Here is a 22902-nt window from a genome sequence, read left to right on the forward strand (position 1 = left end):
CCCTCTTCACAACTGTCTTGGTGTGTTTGGACCATTCTAGTTTGTTGTTGATGTGGACACCAAAGAACTTGAAGCTCTCAACCTGCTCCACTACAGCCCTGTCGATGAGTATGGGGGCGTGCTCGGTCCTCCTTTTCCTGTAGTCCACAATCAACTCCTTAGTCTTGGTTACGTTGAGGGTTAGGTTGTTATTCTGGCACCACCCGGCCAGGTCTCCGGACCTCCTCCCTATATGCTGTCTCGTCGTTGCCGGTGATCAGACACTGTTGTGTCATCTGCAAACTTAATGATGGTATTGGAGTCGTGCCTGGCCATGCAGTCATGGGTGAACAGGGAGTACAGGAGGGGACTGAGCACACACCCTGCGGAGCTGTGTTGAGGATCAGCATGGCAGATGTGTTGCTACCTACCCTCACCACCTGGGGGCGGCCCGTCAGGAAGTCCAGGATCCAGTTGCAGAGGGAGGTGTTTAGTCCCAGGGTCCTTAGCTTAGTGATGAGCTTTGAGGGTACTATGGTGTTGAACGCTGAGCTGTAGTCAATGAACACCATTCTCACATAAGTGTTCCTATCTACCCTCACCACCTGAGGGCGGCCCGTCCGACTAGTAGGCCTAGGCCATCTCCATTGGAAGACCATAAAAGAATTGAGACGAACATTGTGAAATTAAAATTCCCTAAATTATCAACCTCTCTATTAAGCCATGTCTCTCCCTGCAATGTTTGTTTTTCTGGATAGGAGGGGTTCTGCAATTGACTGCTGCAATTAGGTTGCTGATAGGCTGGGAAAGATGGGGTGACTTCATTTCTGTGCTTGGCCAATGAGGTTACTCGAAGGAAGTTGGGGCACTCCGAGGGAAATTAAGGTGTGTGACTGGGGGTAGGCTTATTGCTCAGATATAAATAAACAGGTGTTTTACATTCAGGTAATCACCTAGGTCTATGGTAATTACAGCTCCAGGGCTTTCGATCTGTTGAGTATATAAGGCTACGTTTTTTTGTATTCTTCAGACAGGGCTATGTTACTTTGACCTTCCAGTAATTCAAGTCAGTACAAAAATAAATATATATTTTGGGAACAGATTGCAAATAACCAATGGCGCTCAAATTCAACTTGAAGGTGTGTAGATACTGTTATGCTTGTATTGAAACAAAAGGACACGTTTAGAAACTACAATGTAGAAAATTAATTAAACCTGTTAAATGTCATGTAGGTTAATTGCTGTGGAATTTACCAGGTATTTTTGGTCCTCGTCATTTTCTGCTGTGACCGTGTCCTTGGTGAGAAACACATTTGTCTGATTTCTATAGCTTGCGAGTATTTACTTGATAATTTCATGAGTGGCCTCCATTGATGTCATGTTTTCTCTCAGGAATATGCACTGTCACACACTGCACTGACACAACCAAGTGTTTGCTGTCCCTCGACAAAAGCAACTGCAAATGTGCTGTTGGCTACTATGGAGACCTGTGTGACAAAGGTTTAAACATTTTGATAGACCAGAATAACTACAATAGTTCTATTGGAATTTGTTCTAAAACTGTGTTTTAATTTATTTTAGTTGCTACCATCAATGTCATGTGTGGCAAAGACTACATTACTATCATGGTGAATGAGGACTTTTTCCAGTACTACAAAGTACCTATGGAATCTCTGCACTTGAAGAATGAGTCTTGTCGTGCCCAAAAGGAGGTCATGTCTGATGTCCCATACTACATTGTGCGGATATCAAAGGATCAGTATGTTTCCTGTGGCGGTAAACCACTGGAGGTAAGTATGATTCATCCCACACTTCATATTATCCTTTGTTAATCCTGTCTCAGAAAAGGCCTAATCTCAAGGCTCAACACACTGATCTATAGTTGTCATGTGCCGATTTTGAGGGCAGAGGTTTTTACCCTTGTTATCGCAGCAAGTCCAAGTGGTGACTTATTTATGAAGCTGGAAGTTTGTTTTTACTGGCATTGTGCTCTCTCTTTTTACAACAGAAAAACATCACTCACATTGCATACGCCTTAACTCTCATGTCGGCCCCTCAAGTCTATGGAAATATAATAAGAGACCCAATGATAAAAATTGAGTACACGTGTATCTACCCATACATCCGCACTGTCAGTTTGCCGTACCCCATCATCCCCTTCTCTAGGTAAGGCCCACTCTCTAAAAATTGTTTTGATCACAACTTAATGTACTTGAAGTTTGTCTTGGTCTATTACTGGAACGACCTAACAGGTCGACTCACTTGAGATGCAATTTGTCACATTGCCTTATTATTTGATACTGGGTTTCCTCTCCAGGAACAATTCTGGGCTCTAGTTTGAGCCTATACAATAGGTCCAGGAGTTATTCTTGCTAGTCTGACATTACTGATGTTCCAGCTGTTGATGGTGTTAAAGGTAAATGTTATACTAATCTTGGTTATTATTTCTCAATTCCCTTTGTGAAAGCCACCACTGTTTTGTAACCCTCCATGGCTAGTTGTAGGTGGTTGGTTGGAATTGAGAAAATGCTGTTTATTTCACTTTTGCCATGTGACGCAATCTTGATCTCAATTATTCTCATTGATTGAGACAGGTGGGTGTCCACAAGTGCTGCATGTCATGAGTGTGACTCAGAAATAAAGCTGTGTTGAATGACACTTACTTGTCTGTCTCAATGGGAGAAGATTTGAAATGGGGAAGATGGTGGCATACACCGTTGTTGCATTACTTCCTTGAGGATAATGTATTGACTTTAACCACCTGCACCTAGCCGTGAACTTTTAGAAGACAGTTGGGGCTTTCAAGTGGGGCATTGAGGAATATTCACTTAGTGAGTGAATATTTTGCTTACCCTTAATTTGTTTTATTTTTACCTTTATTAATACTACCTAGGTAGCAACGGCTATTAATACTACCTAGGTAGCAACCGCTATCCGCCATCTGGGACAGCGAGTAATGTCGGACTAACCACTGATTTATAAGCAGGAGTTCTTCCGGTTCAGGTAATGTGGATATGACAAGCATTTCTCTCACAGTAATCCTGTGCTGTTTTGGTTCAGTGAGACTGTGATGCGGATGGGTGAGTTGGATGCCAAGGTGGAGATGGCCCTCTTCACAGATCACACCTACACAGAGGCGTTCCAAAGCTCACCGCTGATCCACCTCCGGGACAGGGTGTATGTGGAGATCAAGGTCGTGGAGCTGGAGGACGTCTTCCACTTGAGGGTGAATGAATGCTGGGCCACACAGTCCCCCAAACCCAACCAGACAGACAGCTCAGTTCACACCCTGCTGCGCAATGGGTGAGTGGACAATCAACATTTATCCCTGGGAACATGTACGCCTACTTCTGCTCTTGAAACATGGCATGAACAACTCATTTAGCATGCTGTGAGCAATTCAGTTGAGCTGAGGTCAATTTGGCATGTCCGACTAATTGTGGCAGAATAGTGTTAAATTTGATGAATGTCTTGGATTTACTCAACCCAAAACACTCCCCTCACAGGTGTGTGAATGACGAAACTGTCACATTTCTCAATACGACAATGGGCGCCAATGGAGAGGCCTCAACCATCCGGTACAGCTTTGACATGTTCCGCTTTGTTGTGGAGCCTCATGACCTGTACCTGCACTGCGCAGTGCGCTTGTGCTCCTGGACGATGACGAACCCTGCATTCCTGTAAGTTCACTGGCCTTTGGTGCAGCGGGCTAAGGCACTGCATAGCGGTGCTAGCTGTGTCACTACAGATCCTGGTTCGATTCCAGGTTTAGTCGCTGCGAACTGGAGACCCATGAGGCGGCGCACAATTGGCCCAGTGTTGTCCGGGTTAGGGAGGGTTTGGCTGGCCGGGTTGTCCTTGTCCCATCGTGCTCTAGCGACTCCTGTGGCAGGCCAGGCGCAATGCACACTGACACGGTCGCCAGGTGTACGGTGTTTCCTTCGACACGTTGGTGCGGCTGACTTCCGGGTTAAGTAAGCATTGTCAAGAAGCAGTGCGGTTCGGCGGAGTTGTGTTTCGGAGGACGCACAGCTCTCGCCCTTCGCATCTCCACAGTCTGTACGGGAGTCGCAGCAATGGGACTAGACTAACTACCACTTGGATACAATGAAATTGGGATGACAAAAGGGGTTAAAAATGCTCAAATATTATTTCTATTCATGAAGAAAATGCCTTTTCAGAAGTTGGCATGGCATACAAAATTGTCTTTTATTAATGCTTTACTGCTACAGGAGTGCAAATCTATAACCAAGAGGGCAGCAGTGCGTGGAGACCCAACTCATGGTCTACTGTCATATGGACCAATCAGGATTGACATACCAGACCGACCCCAATCTAGTAAGGATTTGTGTTTCGTTATCTAATTAAGATGAAAATATATTCTTGCCGGGCTCAAATATTGCCCTTGCTCACTCTACTTGCCTGCATTTAAAAAAAAAACAATTGTGACGTAGACCAGAGGGCTATACTACAAAAGCTCAACATGGGTATATGTTTTTGGTTGAGTCATTCTTTCAGTTTTCAAAATGGTTATGTAAGACTAGGCACGTTAGCTGGCTAAATCATTGATCTTACATTGTAGTATACCCCTCTGGGCTCATGTTGCAGCTAGAGGCAGGGTGGTGTGAGGTGTTTTCAACAGTCTTGACTTTGTTCCAGATCTGCTGCTGCTGATGATTCCTGTGGCTGGCATCTGGGTCCTGGGCCTCTTCCTCCTCGCCCTAATCACCATCGCTAAGGCAGGAAACCGACGACTGTCACAGCTAGCAAACCGCTGACATCCAACTTGAATAAAAATAATAATTTCTATGACAATTGAGTCTCTCTCTGCAGAAATGTTGTGCCTTTGACATTTTATAAACATGACTTACCACAGAGCACTGAGCATTCAGCCCTGTAGTTCAATGTGGCTGTGGGTTACAAACAAGTTCAAACATGAGTTACTGGTTTAAATCATGACTGGTCTCATCAAACACCAACTCCTATTATAGTGTCACTCGATTTGATCAAATAGTGTAGTGATTCTTAGTTATCAGCAGATGGCAATAGGAGCCAACTGAGGGGTCGGTCTATAATTCATCCCCAGGGGAGGGGAGTTTATTGGACTATCAATGTAATCCAGGATAGCCTGCAAGAGGCATGCGGTGGCTTATTTATTTAACCAGGTAGGCTAGTTGAGAACAAGTTCTCATTTGCAACTGTGACCTGGCCAAGATAAAGCATAGCAGTGTGAACAGACAACACAGAGTTACACATGGAGTAAACCAATTAACAAGTCAACACAGTAGAAAAAAGGGGAGTCTATATACAATGTGTGCAAGAGGTAGGCGAATAATTACAATTTTGCAGATTAACACGAGTGATAAATGGTCATGTAGAGATATTGGTGTGCAAAAGAGCAGAAAAGTAAATAAAAACAGTATGGGGATGAGGTAGGTGAAAATGGGTGGGCTATTTACCAATAGACTATGTGCAGCTGCAGCGATCGGTTAGCTGCTCAGATAGCTGATGTTTGAAGTTGGTGAGGGAGATAAGTCTCCAACTTCAGCGATTTTTCTATATATTTTTGCAATTCGTTCCAGTCACAGGCAGCAGAGTACTGGAACGAAAGGCGGCCAAATGAGGTGTTGGCTTTAGGGATGATCAGTGAGATACACCTGCTACGGATGGGTGTTTCCATCGTGAACTGAGAATGCGGAGCTTTACCTAGCATGGCCTTGTAGATGACCTTATTACAAGATTTAGTTGAGCTTTAGGGTTTAGTGAGTGTTTTGTTCCAAATACAATGCTTTCAGTCATTTCAGTCGCTGTAGTAGCTGACGTGTAGAGTCATCCGCATACACATGGCTTTACCCAAAGTCAGTGGCATGTCGTTAGTAAAAATGTACACAAGGTCCAAAAGGAATTTGGCTTCCGCTCTAGCCCTAAGACTCTTTTACAAGTGACAGTCACTGGCGGGGTCTGAAAACACTACCTGTCGCCCTAAAATGGAACATGCATTGGCCGGGAATCGAACCCGGGCCTCCCGCGTGGCAGGCGAGACCATGACGGGTTACTCCAAACAGTTTAGTCATCTCAACTTGCTCAATTTCAACGTGACTTATTACAAGATTTAGTTGAGCTTAAGGGTTTAGTGAGTGTTTTGTTCCAAATACAATGCTTTTAGTTTTATAAATATTTAGGGCTAACTTACTCCTTGCTACCCACTCTGAAACTAACTGCAGCTCTTTGAGTGTTGCAGTCATTTCAGTCGCTGTAGTAGCTGACGTGTATAATGTAGAGGCATCCGCATATACATGGCTTTACTCAAAGTCAGTGCCATGTCGTTAGTAAAAATGTACACAAGGTCCAAAAGGAATTTGGCTTCCACTCTAGCCCTAAGACTCTTTTACAAGTAACAGTCACTGGCGCGGTCTGAAAACACTACCTGTCGCCCTAAAATGGAACATGCATTGGCCGGGAATCGAACCCGGGCCTCCCGCGTGGCAGGCGAGAATTCTACCACTGAACCACCAATGCTTAGATAGACTACAAAAAGTGGTTCCCAGCCTCAAACAATGCGAGTACAGTGGAGTGACTAAAAACAGAAGAACACCATTGTCAGGGAACAAGGAATTTCTCAAACTCCGTTGTGCCCGATTTTCCGGTAAAACAGTCTCTTCAAACAGTAGTCAAGGTGCCACAAAACTGTAGGACCTGCCTTGTTGATAGTGTTGTTAAGAAGGTAGAGCATCGCTTTATTATAGACAGACTTCTCCCTGTCTTAGCTACTACTGCGTCAATATGTTTTGAACATGACAGTTTACAATCTAGGGTTACTGCAAGCAGTTTAGTCATCTAAACTTGCTCAGTTTCCCCGTGACTTATTACAAGATTTAGTTGAGCTTTAGGGTTTAGTGAGTGTTTTGTTCCAAATACAATGCTTTCAGTCATTTCAGTCGCTGTAGTAGCTGACGTGTATAATGTAGAGTCATCCGCATACACATGGCTTTACTCAAAGTCAGTGCCATGTCGTTAGTAAAAATGTACACAAGGTCCAAAAGGAATTTGGCTTCCACTCTAAACTAAAAACAGAAAAACACCATTGTCATGGAACAAGGAATTTCTCAAACTCCGTTGTGTCCGATTTTTACGTAGCAGGCGTAAAAGAAAGTTACAGCAAAATTGATACTGTGAGATTTCAAAACTATGACTAGAGAGAGACTGTCAATGAATATAGCAAAGAGCTGCTGTTTTTATGAAAGAGTTCATGTTTAAGTTCTTACTCAGCACTGTCAACACTTTGTATTCAACACTTTTATAAGCCATAAAAATGTGCCATCTTCCTATTTCCACTCAGTGCTACAACAAGCATTGCAGCAGTAATAGATGAGTAGGAAAATGTATATATATCTATAGGCTTACTATTAGCAGCTCAGGTCTCACAAACTTCTACAGATGCACAATCGAGAGCATCCTGGCGGGCAACTGCTCCGCCCTCAACCGTAAAGCTCTCCAGAGGGCTTTACGGGTTGAGCATCACCGGGGGCAAACTCTCACATCATCAGGTTGCTGCTTTTCTAGAGCAGCAACCTTCCTCCTTTCAGAGAGCTCGTCTGGAGGCAAAGGCGAAAAGTTTGTGACCATTTTCAGAGTTGTTAAATGGGAACTTGACAGCTCGGTTAATAATCAGGTTTTTAAATTATAATTTGCATAACCTGTTACATCTGCGCGTGGAAAGCTATTGACAAAATGCAGCGCTTAGTCCTAACAGGCTTGCTCATGTAGCCATACGACCCGGATCACATGACTTCCCAGAAGGGCGGCTAGTCAAGCGCCGATCTGGAGATCTGTTTTGAACAGCACGTGCAAATAAATGGAAGCACTGTCAAATCTGTGGTTTGACATCTCACATAGGCAACGCCGACACACGCACCGAAACGTTTCACTACGTTATCTAGAGTAGACAACTCAAAAATAGTCCCCCCACGTTTACATTTGAAATTGGATGCCACTTGTGTGCAATACACGTAATCACTAGCGAGGTTTCCATCTAATTTGCGACATATTTTCATGCGAATATTCTAAAATGTGCTTTAAAAAAATTGTATTTCCCAGCAGAAATGCATTTCTACCAATCGGATTTATTGAGGATAGAAGTCTGTGAGCGATGGTGTAGTGGACATAACAATTACTTTTGTGGTTAAATTCCCATTTTACGTTTGAAAAATACAAGTTAAATGGGTTTCCATCGATGGTTTTGTCACAAAATCTGTTATATAGCAACTGGGGTCTTGGCACGTGCGCTCCAGACAGCAGCTGGCAAATACAGTTCAGACAGGTTAACTACATTATGAAATGACATATAAGAGCAATATCCATTACACAATGCAGATAGTCCGGTTAGCCAATGTGCGGGAGCACTGGATGGTCGGCCCAATTGAGGTAGTATGTACATGAATGTATAGTTAAAGTGACTATGCATATATGATAAACTGAGTAACAGCAGCGTAACAAGAGGGGTTGGTGGGGGCACACAATGCAAATAGTCCGGGTAGACATTTGATTACCTGTTCAGGAGTCTTATGGCTTGGGGGTAAAAACTGTTGAGAAGCCTTTTTGTACTAGACTTGGCACTCCGGTACCGCTTGCCATGCGGTATAGAGAGAACAGTCTATGACTTGGGTGGCTGGGGTCTTTGACCATTTTTATAGCCTTCCTCTGACACCGCCTGGTGTAGAGGTCCTGGATGGCAGGCAGCTTAGCCCCAGTGATGTAATGGGCCGTACGCACTACCCTCTGTAGTGCCTTAAGGTCAGAGGCCGAGCAATTGCCATACCAGGCAGTGATTCAACCAGTCAGGATGCTCTCGATGTTGCAGCTGTAGAACCTTTTGAGGATCTCAGGACTCATGCCAAATCCTTTTAGTTTCCTGAGGAGGAATAGGCTTTGTCGTGCCCTCTTCACAACTGTCTTGGTGTGTTTGGACCATTCTAGTTTGTTGTTGATGTGGACACCAAAGAACTTGAAGCTCTCAACCTGCTCCACTACAGCCCTGTCGATGAGTATGGGGGCGTGCTCGGTCCTCCTTTTCCTGTAGTCCACAATCAACTCCTTAGTCTTGGTTACGTTGAGGGTTAGGTTGTTATTCTGGCACCACCCGGCCAGGTCTCCGGACCTCCTCCCTATATGCTGTCTCGTCGTTGCCGGTGATCAGACACTGTTGTGTCATCTGCAAACTTAATGATGGTATTGGAGTCGTGCCTGGCCATGCAGTCATGGGTGAACAGGGAGTACAGGAGGGGACTGAGCACACACCCCTGCGGAGCTGTGTTGAGGATCAGCATGGCAGATGTGTTGCTACCTACCCTCACCACCTGGGGGCGGCCCGTCAGGAAGTCCAGGATCCAGTTGCAGAGGGAGGTGTTTAGTCCCAGGGTCCTTAGCTTAGTGATGAGCTTTGAGGGTACTATGGTGTTGAACGCTGAGCTGTAGTCAATGAACACCATTCTCACATAAGTGTTCCTATCTACCCTCACCACCTGAGGGCGGCCCGTCCGACTAGTAGGCCTAGGCCATCTCCATTGGAAGACCATAAAAGAATTGAGACGAACATTGTGAAATTAAAATTCCCTAAATTATCAACCTCTCTATTAAGCCATGTCTCTCCCTGCAATGTTTGTTTTTCTGGATAGGAGGGGTTCTGCAATTGACTGCTGCAATTAGGTTGCTGATAGGCTGGGAAAGATGGGGTGACTTCATTTCTGTGCTTGGCCAATGAGGTTACTCGAAGGAAGTTGGGGCACTCCGAGGGAAATTAAGGTGTGTGACTGGGGGTAGGCTTATTGCTCAGATATAAATAAACAGGTGTTTTACATTCAGGTAATCACCTAGGTCTATGGTAATTACAGCTCCAGGGCTTTCGATCTGTTGAGTATATAAGGCTACGTTTTTTTTTTGTATTCTTCAGACAGGGCTATGTTACTTTGACCTTCCAGTAATTCAAGTCAGTACAAAAATAAATATATATTTTGGGAACAGATTGCAAATAACCAATGGCGCTCAAATTCAACTTGAAGGTGTGTAGATACTGTTATGCTTGTATTGAAACAAAAGGACACGTTTAGAAACTACAATGTAGAAAATTAATTAAACCTGTTAAATGTCATGTAGGTTAATTGCTGTGGAATTTACCAGGTATTTTTGGTCCTCGTCATTTTCTGCTGTGACCGTGTCCTTGGTGAGAAACACATTTGTCTGATTTCTATAGCTTGCAGTATTTACTTGATAATTTCATGAGTGGCCTCCATTGATGTCATGTTTTCTCTCAGGAATATGCACTGTCACACACTGCACTGACACAACCAAGTGTTTGCTGTCCCTCGACAAAAGCAACTGCAAATGTGCTGTTGGCTACTATGGAGACCTGTGTGACAAAGGTTTAAACATTTTGATAGACCAGAATAACTACAATAGTTCTATTGGAATTTGTTCTAAAACTGTGTTTTAATTTATTTTAGTTGCTACCATCAATGTCATGTGTGGCAAAGACTACATTACTATCATGGTGAATGAGGACTTTTTCCAGTACTACAAAGTACCTATGGAATCTCTGCACTTGAAGAATGAGTCTTGTCGTGCCCAAAAGGAGGTCATGTCTGATGTCCCATACTACATTGTGCGGATATCAAAGGATCAGTATGTTTCCTGTGGCGGTAAACCACTGGAGGTAAGTATGATTCATCCCACACTTCATATTATCCTTTGTTAATCCTGTCTCAGAAAAGGCCTAATCTCAAGGCTCAACACACTGATCTATAGTTGTCATGTGCCGATTTTGAGGGCAGAGGTTTACCCTTGTTATCGCAGCAAGTCCAAGTGGTGACTTATTTATGAAGCTGGAAGTTTGTTTTTACTGGCATTGTGCTCTCTCTTTTACAACAGAAAAACATCACTCACATTGCATACGCCTTAACTCTCATGTCGGCCCCTCAAGTCTATGGAAATATAATAAGAGACCCAATGATAAAAATTGAGTACACGTGTATCTACCCATACATCCGCACTGTCAGTTTGCCGTACCCCATCATCCCCTTCTCTAGGTAAGGCCCACTCTCTAAAAATTGTTTTGATCACAACTTAATGTACTTGAAGTTTGTCTTGGTCTATTACTGGAACGACCTAACAGGTCGACTCACTTGAGATGCAATTTGTCACATTGCCTTATTATTTGATACTCGGGTTTCCTCTCCAGGAACAATTCTGGGCTCTAGTTTGAGCCTATACAATAGGTCCAGGAGTTATTCTTGCTAGTCTGACATTACTGATGTTCCAGCTGTTGATGGTGTTAAAGGTAAATGTTATACTAATCTTGGTTATTATTTCTCAATTCCCTTTGTGAAAGCCACCACTGTTTTGTAACCCTCCATGGCTAGTTGTAGGTGGTTGGTTGGAATTGAGAAAATGCTGTTTATTTCACTTTTTGCCATGTGACGCAATCTTGATCTCAATTATTCTCATTGATTGAGACAGGTGGGTGTCCACAAGTGCTGCATGTCATGAGTGTGACTCAGAAATAAAGCTGTGTTGAATGACACTTACTTGTCTGTCTCAATGGGAGAAGATTTGAAATGGGGAAGATGGTGGCATACACCGTTGTTGCATTACTTCCTTGAGGATAATGTATTGACTTTAACCACCTGCACCTAGCCGTGAACTTTTAGAAGACAGTTGGGGCTTTCAAGTGGGGCATTGAGGAATATTCACTTAGTGAGTGAATATTTTGCTTACCCTTAATTTGTTTTATTTTTACCTTTATTAATACTACCTAGGTAGCAACGGCTATTAATACTACCTAGGTAGCAACCGCTATCCGCCATCTGGGACAGCGAGTAATGTCGGACTAACCACTGATTTATAAGCAGGAGTTCTTCCGGTTCAGGTAATGTGGATATGACAAGCATTTCTCTCACAGTAATCCTGTGCTGTTTTGGTTCAGTGAGACTGTGATGCGGATGGGTGAGTTGGATGCCAAGGTGGAGATGGCCCTCTTCACAGATCACACCTACACAGAGGCGTTCCAAAGCTCACCGCTGATCCACCTCCGGGACAGGGTGTATGTGGAGATCAAGGTCGTGGAGCTGGAGGACGTCTTCCACTTGAGGGTGAATGAATGCTGGGCCACACAGTCCCCCAAACCCAACCAGACAGACAGCTCAGTTCACACCCTGCTGCGCAATGGGTGAGTGGACAATCAACATTTATCCCTGGGAACATGTACGCCTACTTCTGCTCTTGAAACATGGCATGAACAACTCATTTAGCATGCTGTGAGCAATTCAGTTGAGCTGAGGTCAATTTGGCATGTCCGACTAATTGTGGCAGAATAGTGTTAAATTTGATGAATGTCTTGGATTTACTCAACCCAAAACACTCCCCTCACAGGTGTGTGAATGACGAAACTGTCACATTTCTCAATACGACAATGGGCGCCAATGGAGAGGCCTCAACCATCCGGTACAGCTTTGACATGTTCCGCTTTGTTGTGGAGCCTCATGACCTGTACCTGCACTGCGCAGTGCGCTTGTGCTCCCTGGACGATGACGAACCCTGCATTCCTGTAAGTTCACTGGCCTTTGGTGCAGCGGGCTAAGGCACTGCATAGCGGTGCTAGCTGTGTCACTACAGATCCTGGTTCGATTCCAGGTTTAGTCGCTGCGAACTGGAGACCCATGAGGCGGCGCACAATTGGCCCAGTGTTGTCCGGGTTAGGGGAGGGTTTGGCTGGCCGGGTTGTCCTTGTCCCATCGTGCTCTAGCGACTCCTGTGGCAGGCCAGGCGCAATGCACACTGACACGGTCGCCAGGTGTACGGTGTTTCCTTCGACACGTTGGTGCGGCTGACTTCCGGGTTAAGTAAGCATTGTCAAGAAGCAGTGCGGTTCGGCGGAGTTGTGTTTCGGAGGACGCACAGCTCTCGCCCTTCGCATCTCCACAGTCTGTACGGGAGTCGCAGCAATGGGACTAGACTAACTACCACTTGGATACAATGAAATTGGGATGACAAAAGGGGTTAAAAATGCTCAAATATTATTTCTATTCATGAAGAAAATGCCTTTTCAGAAGTTGGCATGGCATACAAAATTGTCTTTTATTAATGCTTTACTGCTACAGGAGTGCAAATCTATAACCAAGAGGGCAGCAGTGCGTGGAGACCCAACTCATGGTCTACTGTCATATGGACCAATCAGGATTGACATACCAGACCGACCCCAATCTAGTAAGGATTTGTGTTTCGTTATCTAATTAAGATGAAAATATATTCTTGCCGGGCTCAAATATTGCCCTTGCTCACTCTACTTGCCTGCATTTAAAAAAAAAAACAATTGTGACGTAGACCAGAGGGCTATACTACAAAAGCTCAACATGGGTATATGTTTTTGGTTGAGTCATTCTTTCAGTTTTCAAAATGGTTATGTAAGACTAGGCACGTTAGCTGGCTAAATCATTGATCTTACATTGTAGTATACCCCTCTGGGCTCATGTTGCAGCTAGAGGCAGGGTGGTGTGAGGTGTTTTCAACAGTCTTGACTTTGTTCCAGATCTGCTGCTGCTGATGATTCCTGTGGCTGGCATCTGGGTCCTGGGCCTCTTCCTCCTCGCCCTAATCACCATCGCTAAGGCAGGAAACCGACGACTGTCACAGCTAGCAAACCGCTGACATCCAACTTGAATAAAAATAATAATTTCTATGACAATTGAGTCTCTCTCTGCAGAAATGTTGTGCCTTTGACATTTTATAAACATGACTTACCACAGAGCACTGAGCATTCAGCCCTGTAGTTCAATGTGGCTGTGGGTTACAAACAAGTTCAAACATGAGTTACTGGTTTAAATCATGACTGGTCTCATCAAACACCAACTCCTATTATAGTGTCACTCGATTTGATCAAATAGTGTAGTGATTCTTAGTTATCAGCAGATGGCAATAGGAGCCAACTGAGGGGTCGGTCTATAATTCATCCCCAGGGGGAGGGGAGTTTATTGGACTATCAATGTAATCCAGGATAGCCTGCAAGAGGCATGCGGTGGCTTATTTATTTAACCAGGTAGGCTAGTTGAGAACAAGTTCTCATTTGCAACTGTGACCTGGCCAAGATAAAGCATAGCAGTGTGAACAGACAACACAGAGTTACACATGGAGTAAACCAATTAACAAGTCAACACAGTAGAAAAAAAGGGGAGTCTATATACAATGTGTGCAAGAGGTAGGCGAATAATTACAATTTTGCAGATTAACACGAGTGATAAATGGTCATGTAGAGATATTGGTGTGCAAAAGAGCAGAAAAGTAAATAAAAACAGTATGGGGATGAGGTAGGTGAAAATGGGTGGGCTATTTACCAATAGACTATGTGCAGCTGCAGCGATCGGTTAGCTGCTCAGATAGCTGATGTTTGAAGTTGGTGAGGGAGATAAGTCTCCAACTTCAGCGATTTTTCTATATATTTTTTTGCAATTCGTTCCAGTCACAGGCAGCAGAGTACTGGAACGAAAGGCGGCCAAATGAGGTGTTGGCTTTAGGGATGATCAGTGAGATACACCTGCTACGGATGGGTGTTTCCATCGTGAACTGAGAATGCGGAGCTTTACCTAGCATGGCCTTGTAGATGACCTTATTACAAGATTTAGTTGAGCTTTAGGGTTTAGTGAGTGTTTTGTTCCAAATACAATGCTTTCAGTCATTTCAGTCGCTGTAGTAGCTGACGTGTAGAGTCATCCGCATACACATGGCTTTACCCAAAGTCAGTGGCATGTCGTTAGTAAAAATGTACACAAGGTCCAAAAGGAATTTGGCTTCCGCTCTAGCCCTAAGACTCTTTTACAAGTGACAGTCACTGGCGGGGTCTGAAAACACTACCTGTCGCCCTAAAATGGAACATGCATTGGCCGGGAATCGAACCCGGGCCTCCCGCGTGGCAGGCGAGACCATGACGGGTTACTCCAAACAGTTTAGTCATCTCAACTTGCTCAATTTCAACGTGACTTATTACAAGATTTAGTTGAGCTTAAGGGTTTAGTGAGTGTTTTGTTCCAAATACAATGCTTTTAGTTTTATAAATATTTAGGGCTAACTTACTCCTTGCTACCCACTCTGAAACTAACTGCAGCTCTTTGAGTGTTGCAGTCATTTCAGTCGCTGTAGTAGCTGACGTGTATAATGTAGAGGCATCCGCATATACATGGCTTTACTCAAAGTCAGTGCCATGTCGTTAGTAAAAATGTACACAAGGTCCAAAAGGAATTTGGCTTCCACTCTAGCCCTAAGACTCTTTTACAAGTAACAGTCACTGGCGCGGTCTGAAAACACTACCTGTCGCCCTAAAATGGAACATGCATTGGCCGGGAATCGAACCCGGGCCTCCCGCGTGGCAGGCGAGAATTCTACCACTGAACCACCAATGCTTAGATAGACTACAAAAAGTGGTTCCCAGCCTCAAACAATGCGAGTACAGTGGAGTGACTAAAAACAGAAGAACACCATTGTCAGGGAACAAGGAATTTCTCAAACTCCCGTTGTGCCCGATTTTCCGGTAAAACAGTCTCTTCAAACAGTAGTCAAGGTGCCACAAAACTGTAGGACCTGCCTTGTTGATAGTGTTGTTAAGAAGGTAGAGCATCGCTTTATTATAGACAGACTTCTCCCTGTCTTAGCTACTACTGCGTCAATATGTTTTGACCATGACAGTTTACAATCTAGGGTTACTCCAAGCAGTTTAGTCATCTAAACTTGCTCAGTTTCCCCGTGACTTATTACAAGATTTAGTTGAGCTTTAGGGTTTAGTGAGTGTTTTGTTCCAAATACAATGCTTTCAGTCATTTCAGTCGCTGTAGTAGCTGACGTGTATAATGTAGAGTCATCCGCATACACATGGCTTTACTCAAAGTCAGTGCCATGTCGTTAGTAAAAATGTACACAAGGTCCAAAAGGAATTTGGCTTCCACTCTAAACTAAAAACAGAAAAACACCATTGTCATGGAACAAGGAATTTCTCAAACTCCGTTGTGTCCGATTTTTACGTAGCAGGCGTAAAAGAAAGTTACAGCAAAATTGATACTGTGAGATTTCAAAACTATGACTAGAGAGAGACTGTCAATGAATATAGCAAAGAGCTGCTGTTTTTATGAAAGAGTTCATGTTTAAGTTCTTACTCAGCACTGTCAACACTTTGTATTCAACACTTTTATAAGCCATAAAAATGTGCCATCTTCCTATTTCCACTCAGTGCTACAACAAGCATTGCAGCAGTAATAGATGAGTAGGAAAATGTATATATATCTATAGGCTTACTATTAGCAGCTCAGGTCTCACAAACTTCTACAGATGCACAATCGAGAGCATCCTGGCGGGCAACTGCTCCGCCCTCAACCGTAAAGCTCTCCAGAGGGCTTTACGGTTGAGCATCACCGGGGCAAACTCTCACATCATCAGGTTGCTGCTTTTCTAGAGCAGCAACCTTCCTCCTTTCAGAGAGCTCGTCTGGAGGCAAAGGCGAAAAGTTTGTGACCATTTTCAGAGTTGTTAAATGGGAACTTGACAGCTCGGTTAATAATCAGGTTTTTAAATTATAATTTGCATAACCTGTTACATCTGCGCGTGGAAAGCTATTGACAAAATGCAGCGCTTAGTCCTAACAGGCTTGCTCATGTAGCCATACGACCCGGATCACATGACTTCCCAGAAGGGCGGCTAGTCAAGCGCCGATCTGGAGATCTGTTTTGAACAGCACGTGCAAATAAATGGAAGCACTGTCAAATCTGTGGTTTGACATCTCACATAGGCAACGCCGACACACGCACCGAAACGTTTCACTACGTTATCTAGAGTAGACAACTCAAAAATAGTCCCCCCCACGTTTACATTTGAAATTGGATGCCACTTGTGTGCAATACACGTAATCACTAGCGAGGTTTCCATCTAATTTGCGACATATTTTCATGCGAATATTCTAAAATGTGCTTTAAAAAAAAATGTATTTCCCAGCAGAAATGCATTTCTACCAATCGGATTTATTGAGGATAGAAGTCTGTGAGCGATGGTGTAGTGGACATAACAATTACTTTTGTGGTTAAATTCCCATTTTACGTTTGAAAAATACAAGTTAAATGGGTTTCCATCGATGGTTTTGTCACAAAATCTGTTATATAGCAACTGGGGTCTTGGCACGTGCGCTCCAGACAGCAGCTGGCAAATACAGTTCGGACAGGTTAACTACATTATGAAATGACATATAAGAGCAATATCCATTACACAATGCAGATAGTCCGGTTAGCCAATGTGCGGGAGCACTGGATGGTCGGCCCAATTGAGGTAGTATGTACATGAATGTATAGTTAAAGTGACTATGCATATATGATAAACTGAGTAACAGCAGCGTAACAAGAGGGGTTGGTGGGGGCACACAATGCAAATAGTCCGGGTAGACATTTGATTACCTGTTCAGGAGTCTTATGGCTTGGGGGTAAAAACTGTTGAGAAGCCTTTTTGTACTAGACTTGGCACTCCGGTACCGCTTGCCATGCGGTATAGAGAGAACAGTCTATGACTTGGGTGGCTGGGGTCTTTGACCATTTTTATAGCCTTCCTCTGACACCGCCTGGTGTAGAGGTCCTGGATGGCAGGCAGCTTAGCCCCAGTGATGTAATGGGCCGTACGCACTACCCTCTGTAGTGCCTTAAGGTCAGAGGCCGAGCAATTGCCATACCAGGCAGTGATTCAACCAGTCAGGATGCTCTCGATGTTGCAGCTGTAGAACCTTTTGAGGATCTCAGGACTCATGCCAAATCCTTTTAGTTTCCTGAGGAGGAATAGGCTTTGTCGTGCCCTCTTCACAACTGTCTTGGTGTGTTTGGACCATTCTAGTTTGTTGTTGATGTGGACACCAAAGAACTTGAAGCTCTCAACCTGCTCCACTACAGCCCTGTCGATGAGTATGGGGGCGTGCTCGGTCCTCCTTTTCCTGTAGTCCACAATCAACTCCTTAGTCTTGGTTACGTTGAGGGTTAGGTTGTTATTCTGGCACCACCCGGCCAGGTCTCCGGACCTCCTCCCTATATGCTGTCTCGTCGTTGCCGGTGATCAGACACTGTTGTGTCATCTGCAAACTTAATGATGGTATTGGAGTCGTGCCTGGCCATGCAGTCATGGGTGAACAGGGAGTACAGGAGGGGACTGAGCACACACCCCTGCGGAGCTGTGTTGAGGATCAGCATGGCAGATGTGTTGCTACCTACCCTCACCACCTGGGGGCGGCCCGTCAGGAAGTCCAGGATCCAGTTGCAGAGGGAGGTGTTTAGTCCCAGGGTCCTTAGCTTAGTGATGAGCTTTGAGGGTACTATGGTGTTGAACGCTGAGCTGTAGTCAATGAACACCATTCTCACATAAGTGTTCCTATCTACCCTCACCACCTGAGGGCGGCCCGTCCGACTAGTAGGCCTAGGCCATCTCCATTGGAAGACCATAAAAGAATTGAGACGAACATTGTGAAATTAAAATTCCCTAAATTATCAACCTCTCTATTAAGCCATGTCTCTCCCTGCAATGTTTGTTTTTCTGGATAGGAGGGGTTCTGCAATTGACTGCTGCAATTAGGTTGCTGATAGGCTGGGAAAGATGGGGTGACTTCATTTCTGTGCTTGGCCAATGAGGTTACTCGAAGGAAGTTGGGGCACTCCGAGGGAAATTAAGGTGTGTGACTGGGGGTAGGCTTATTGCTCAGATATAAATAAACAGGTGTTTTACATTCAGGTAATCACCTAGGTCTATGGTAATTACAGCTCCAGGGCTTTCGATCTGTTGAGTATATAAGGCTACGTTTTTTTTTGTATTCTTCAGACAGGGCTATGTTACTTTGACCTTCCAGTAATTCAAGTCAGTACAAAAATAAATATATATTTTGGGAACAGATTGCAAATAACCAATGGCGCTCAAATTCAACTTGAAGGTGTGTAGATACTGTTATGCTTGTATTGAAACAAAAGGACACGTTTAGAAACTACAATGTAGAAAATTAATTAAACCTGTTAAATGTCATGTAGGTTAATTGCTGTGGAATTTACCAGGTATTTTTGGTCCTCGTCATTTTCTGCTGTGACCGTGTCCTTGGTGAGAAACACATTTGTCTGATTTCTATAGCTTGCAGTATTTACTTGATAATTTCATGAGTGGCCTCCATTGATGTCATGTTTTCTCTCAGGAATATGCACTGTCACACACTGCACTGACACAACCAAGTGTTTGCTGTCCCTCGACAAAAGCAACTGCAAATGTGCTGTTGGCTACTATGGAGACCTGTGTGACAAAGGTTTAAACATTTTGATAGACCAGAATAACTACAATAGTTCTATTGGAATTTGTTCTAAAACTGTGTTTTAATTTATTTTAGTTGCTACCATCAATGTCATGTGTGGCAAAGACTACATTACTATCATGGTGAATGAGGACTTTTTCCAGTACTACAAAGTACCTATGGAATCTCTGCACTTGAAGAATGAGTCTTGTCGTGCCCAAAAGGAGGTCATGTCTGATGTCCCATACTACATTGTGCGGATATCAAAGGATCAGTATGTTTCCTGTGGCGGTAAACCACTGGAGGTAAGTATGATTCATCCCACACTTCATATTATCCTTTGTTAATCCTGTCTCAGAAAAGGCCTAATCTCAAGGCTCAACACACTGATCTATAGTTGTCATGTGCCGATTTTGAGGGCAGAGGTTTTTACCCTTGTTATCGCAGCAAGTCCAAGTGGTGACTTATTTATGAAGCTGGAAGTTTGTTTTTACTGGCATTGTGCTCTCTCTTTTTACAACAGAAAAACATCACTCACATTGCATACGCCTTAACTCTCATGTCGGCCCCTCAAGTCTATGGAAATATAATAAGAGACCCAATGATAAAAATTGAGTACACGTGTATCTACCCATACATCCGCACTGTCAGTTTGCCGTACCCCATCATCCCCTTCTCTAGGTAAGGCCCACTCTCTAAAAATTGTTTTGATCACAACTTAATGTACTTGAAGTTTGTCTTGGTCTATTACTGGAACGACCTAACAGGTCGACTCACTTGAGATGCAATTTGTCACATTGCCTTATTATTTGATACTCGGGTTTCCTCTCCAGGAACAATTCTGGGCTCTAGTTTGAGCCTATACAATAGGTCCAGGAGTTATTCTTGCTAGTCTGACATTACTGATGTTCCAGCTGTTGATGGTGTTAAAGGTAAATGTTATACTAATCTTGGTTATTATTTCTCAATTCCCTTTGTGAAAGCCACCACTGTTTTGTAACCCTCCATGGCTAGTTGTAGGTGGTTGGTTGGAATTGAGAAAATGCTGTTTATTTCACTTTTGCCATGTGACGCAATCTTGATCTCAATTATTCTCATTGATTGAGACAGGTGGGTGTCCACAAGTGCTGCATGTCATGAGTGTGACTCAGAAATAAAGCTGTGTTGAATGACACTTACTTGTCTGTCTCAATGGGAGAAGATTTGAAATGGGGAAGATGGTGGCATACACCGTTGTTGCATTACTTCCTTGAGGATAATGTATTGACTTTAACCACCTGCACCTAGCCGTGAACTTTTAGAAGACAGTTGGGGCTTTCAAGTGGGGCATTGAGGAATATTCACTTAGTGAGTGAATATTTTGCTTACCCTTAATTTGTTTTATTTTTACCTTTATTAATACTACCTAGGTAGCAACGGCTATTAATACTACCTAGGTAGCAACCGCTATCCGCCATCTGGGACAGCGAGTAATGTCGGACTAACCACTGATTTATAAGCAGGAGTTCTTCCGGTTCAGGTAATGTGGATATGACAAGCATTTCTCTCACAGTAATCCTGTGCTGTTTTGGTTCAGTGAGACTGTGATGCGGATGGGTGAGTTGGATGCCAAGGTGGAGATGGCCCTCTTCACAGATCACACCTACACAGAGGCGTTCCAAAGCTCACCGCTGATCCACCTCCGGGACAGGGTGTATGTGGAGATCAAGGTCGTGGAGCTGGAGGACGTCTTCCACTTGAGGGTGAATGAATGCTGGGCCACACAGTCCCCCAAACCCAACCAGACAGACAGCTCAGTTCACACCCTGCTGCGCAATGGGTGAGTGGACAATCAACATTTATCCCTGGGAACATGTACGCCTACTTCTGCTCTTGAAACATGGCATGAACAACTCATTTAGCATGCTGTGAGCAATTCAGTTGAGCTGAGGTCAATTTGGCATGTCCGACTAATTGTGGCAGAATAGTGTTAAATTTGATGAATGTCTTGGATTTACTCAACCCAAAACACTCCCCCTCACAGGTGTGTGAATGACGAAACTGTCACATTTCTCAATACGACAATGGGCGCCAATGGAGAGGCCTCAACCATCCGGTACAGCTTTGACATGTTCCGCTTTGTTGTGGAGCCTCATGACCTGTACCTGCACTGCGCAGTGCGCTTGTGCTCCCTGGACGATGACGAACCCTGCATTCCTGTAAGTTCACTGGCCTTTGGTGCAGCGGGCTAAGGCACTGCATAGCGGTGCTAGCTGTGTCACTACAGATCCTGGTTCGATTCCAGGTTTAGTCGCTGCGAACTGGAGACCCATGAGGCGGCGCACAATTGGCCCAGTGTTGTCCGGGTTAGGGAGGGTTTGGCTGGCCGGGTTGTCCTTGTCCCATCGTGCTCTAGCGACTCCTGTGGCAGGCCAGGCGCAATGCACACTGACACGGTCGCCAGGTGTACGGTGTTTCCTTCGACACGTTGGTGCGGCTGACTTCCGGGTTAAGTAAGCATTGTCAAGAAGCAGTGCGGTTCGGCGGAGTTGTGTTTCGGAGGACGCACAGCTCTCGCCCCTTCGCATCTCCACAGTCTGTACGGGAGTCGCAGCAATGGGACTAGACTAACTACCACTTGGATACAATGAAATTGGGATGACAAAAGGGGTTAAAAATGCTCAAATATTATTTCTATTCATGAAGAAAATGCCTTTTCAGAAGTTGGCATGGCATACAAAATTGTCTTTTATTAATGCTTTACTGCTACAGGAGTGCAAATCTATAACCAAGAGGGCAGCAGTGCGTGGAGACCCAACTCATGGTCTACTGTCATATGGACCAATCAGGATTGACATACCAGACCGACCCCAATCTAGTAAGGATTTGTGTTTCGTTATCTAATTAAGATGAAAATATATTCTTGCCGGGCTCAAATATTGCCCTTGCTCACTCTACTTGCCTGCATTTAAAAAAAAAACAATTGTGACGTAGACCAGAGGGCTATACTACAAAAGCTCAACATGGGTATATGTTTTTGGTTGAGTCATTCTTTCAGTTTTCAAAATGGTTATGTAAGACTAGGCACGTTAGCTGGCTAAATCATTGATCTTACATTGTAGTATACCCCTCTGGGCTCATGTTGCAGCTAGAGGCAGGGTGGTGTGAGGAGTGTTTTCAACAGTCTTGACTTTGTTCCAGATCTGCTGCTGCTGATGATTCCTGTGGCTGGCATCTGGGTCCTGGGCCTCTTCCTCCTCGCCCTAATCACCATCGCTAAGGCAGGAAACCGACGACTGTCACAGCTAGCAAACCGCTGACATCCAACTTGAATAAAAATAATAATTTCTATGACAATTGAGTCTCTCTCTGCAGAAATGTTGTGCCTTTGACATTTTATAAACATGACTTACCACAGAGCACTGAGCATTCAGCCCTGTAGTTCAATGTGGCTGTGGGTTACAAACAAGTTCAAACATGAGTTACTGGTTTAAATCATGACTGGTCTCATCAAACACCAACTCCTATTATAGTGTCACTCGATTTGATCAAATAGTGTAGTGATTCTTAGTTATCAGCAGATGGCAATAGGAGCCAACTGAGGGGTCGGTCTATAA

At 44.1% G+C, this 22902-nt stretch overlaps 2 protein-coding genes, 2 non-coding genes and 1 pseudogene across 7 annotated transcripts; 3 read left to right on the top strand and 2 right to left on the bottom strand.

The window, feature by feature from the left end:
- Positions 1–991: 991 nt before the first annotated feature.
- On the top strand, positions 992–4794 carry LOC123999358 (annotated as a pseudogene). The gene is made up of 9 exons (XR_006832445.1): positions 992–1118; positions 1237–1279; positions 1372–1479; positions 1561–1769; positions 1988–2145; positions 3040–3282; positions 3486–3659; positions 4212–4317; positions 4639–4794. The product of XR_006832445.1 is annotated as a uromodulin-like (transcript).
- A 1633-nt stretch (positions 4795–6427) lies between these two features.
- Positions 6428–6498, bottom strand: trnag-gcc. Its single transcript has one exon. It is a non-coding gene; the product is annotated as a tRNA-Gly (tRNA).
- Positions 6499–9881: 3383 nt separating this feature from the next.
- Positions 9882–13714, top strand: LOC123999398 (uromodulin-like). Of its 2 annotated transcripts, none has more exons than XM_046305207.1 (9): positions 9882–10037; positions 10132–10198; positions 10290–10397; positions 10479–10687; positions 10903–11060; positions 11957–12199; positions 12403–12577; positions 13131–13236; positions 13559–13714. In XM_046305207.1, exons 1-9 carry the CDS (start codon positions 10014–10016, stop codon positions 13675–13677), a joined length of 1209 nt encoding a protein of 402 aa, XP_046161163.1. In that variant the 5' UTR covers positions 9882–10013; the 3' UTR covers positions 13678–13714. The 2 variants fall into 2 exon arrangements, with proteins under 2 accessions (XP_046161163.1, XP_046161248.1); XM_046305292.1 differs by having other exon boundaries at positions 9889–10037; positions 10156–10198.
- Positions 13715–15351: 1637 nt separating this feature from the next.
- On the bottom strand, positions 15352–15422 carry trnag-gcc. The gene has a single exon. It is a non-coding gene; the product is annotated as a tRNA-Gly (tRNA).
- A 3350-nt stretch (positions 15423–18772) lies between these two features.
- On the top strand, positions 18773–22642 carry LOC123999510 (uromodulin-like). Of its 2 annotated transcripts, none has more exons than XM_046305410.1 (9): positions 18773–18961; positions 19056–19122; positions 19214–19321; positions 19403–19611; positions 19830–19987; positions 20883–21125; positions 21330–21504; positions 22058–22163; positions 22487–22642. In XM_046305410.1, exons 1-9 carry the CDS (start codon positions 18938–18940, stop codon positions 22603–22605), a joined length of 1209 nt encoding a protein of 402 aa, XP_046161366.1. In that variant the 5' UTR covers positions 18773–18937; the 3' UTR covers positions 22606–22642. The 2 variants fall into 2 exon arrangements, with proteins under 2 accessions (XP_046161366.1, XP_046161448.1); XM_046305492.1 differs by having other exon boundaries at positions 18774–18961; positions 19080–19122.
- The last annotated feature ends 260 nt before the right edge of the window (positions 22643–22902 follow it).

The sequence above is a fragment of the Oncorhynchus gorbuscha genome, linkage group LG01, assembly GCF_021184085.1.
Source record: "Oncorhynchus gorbuscha isolate QuinsamMale2020 ecotype Even-year linkage group LG01, OgorEven_v1.0, whole genome shotgun sequence".
Classification (NCBI taxonomy): Eukaryota; Metazoa; Chordata; class Actinopteri; order Salmoniformes; family Salmonidae; genus Oncorhynchus; species Oncorhynchus gorbuscha.

Coding starts and splice junctions, on each gene's coding strand:
- LOC123999510 (XM_046305410.1), top strand. CDS start 18,938: ATGGCGCTCAAATTCAACTTGAAG. Junction 19,612..19,829: donor GTGGCGGTAAACCACTGGAG/GTAAGTATGATT, acceptor TTTTTACAACAG/AAAAACATCACTCACATTGC. Junction 19,988..20,882: donor CCCATCATCCCCTTCTCTAG/GTAAGGCCCACT, acceptor GTTTTGGTTCAG/TGAGACTGTGATGCGGATGG.
- LOC123999398 (XM_046305207.1), top strand. CDS start 10,014: ATGGCGCTCAAATTCAACTTGAAG. Junction 10,688..10,902: donor GTGGCGGTAAACCACTGGAG/GTAAGTATGATT, acceptor CTTTTACAACAG/AAAAACATCACTCACATTGC. Junction 11,061..11,956: donor CCCATCATCCCCTTCTCTAG/GTAAGGCCCACT, acceptor GTTTTGGTTCAG/TGAGACTGTGATGCGGATGG.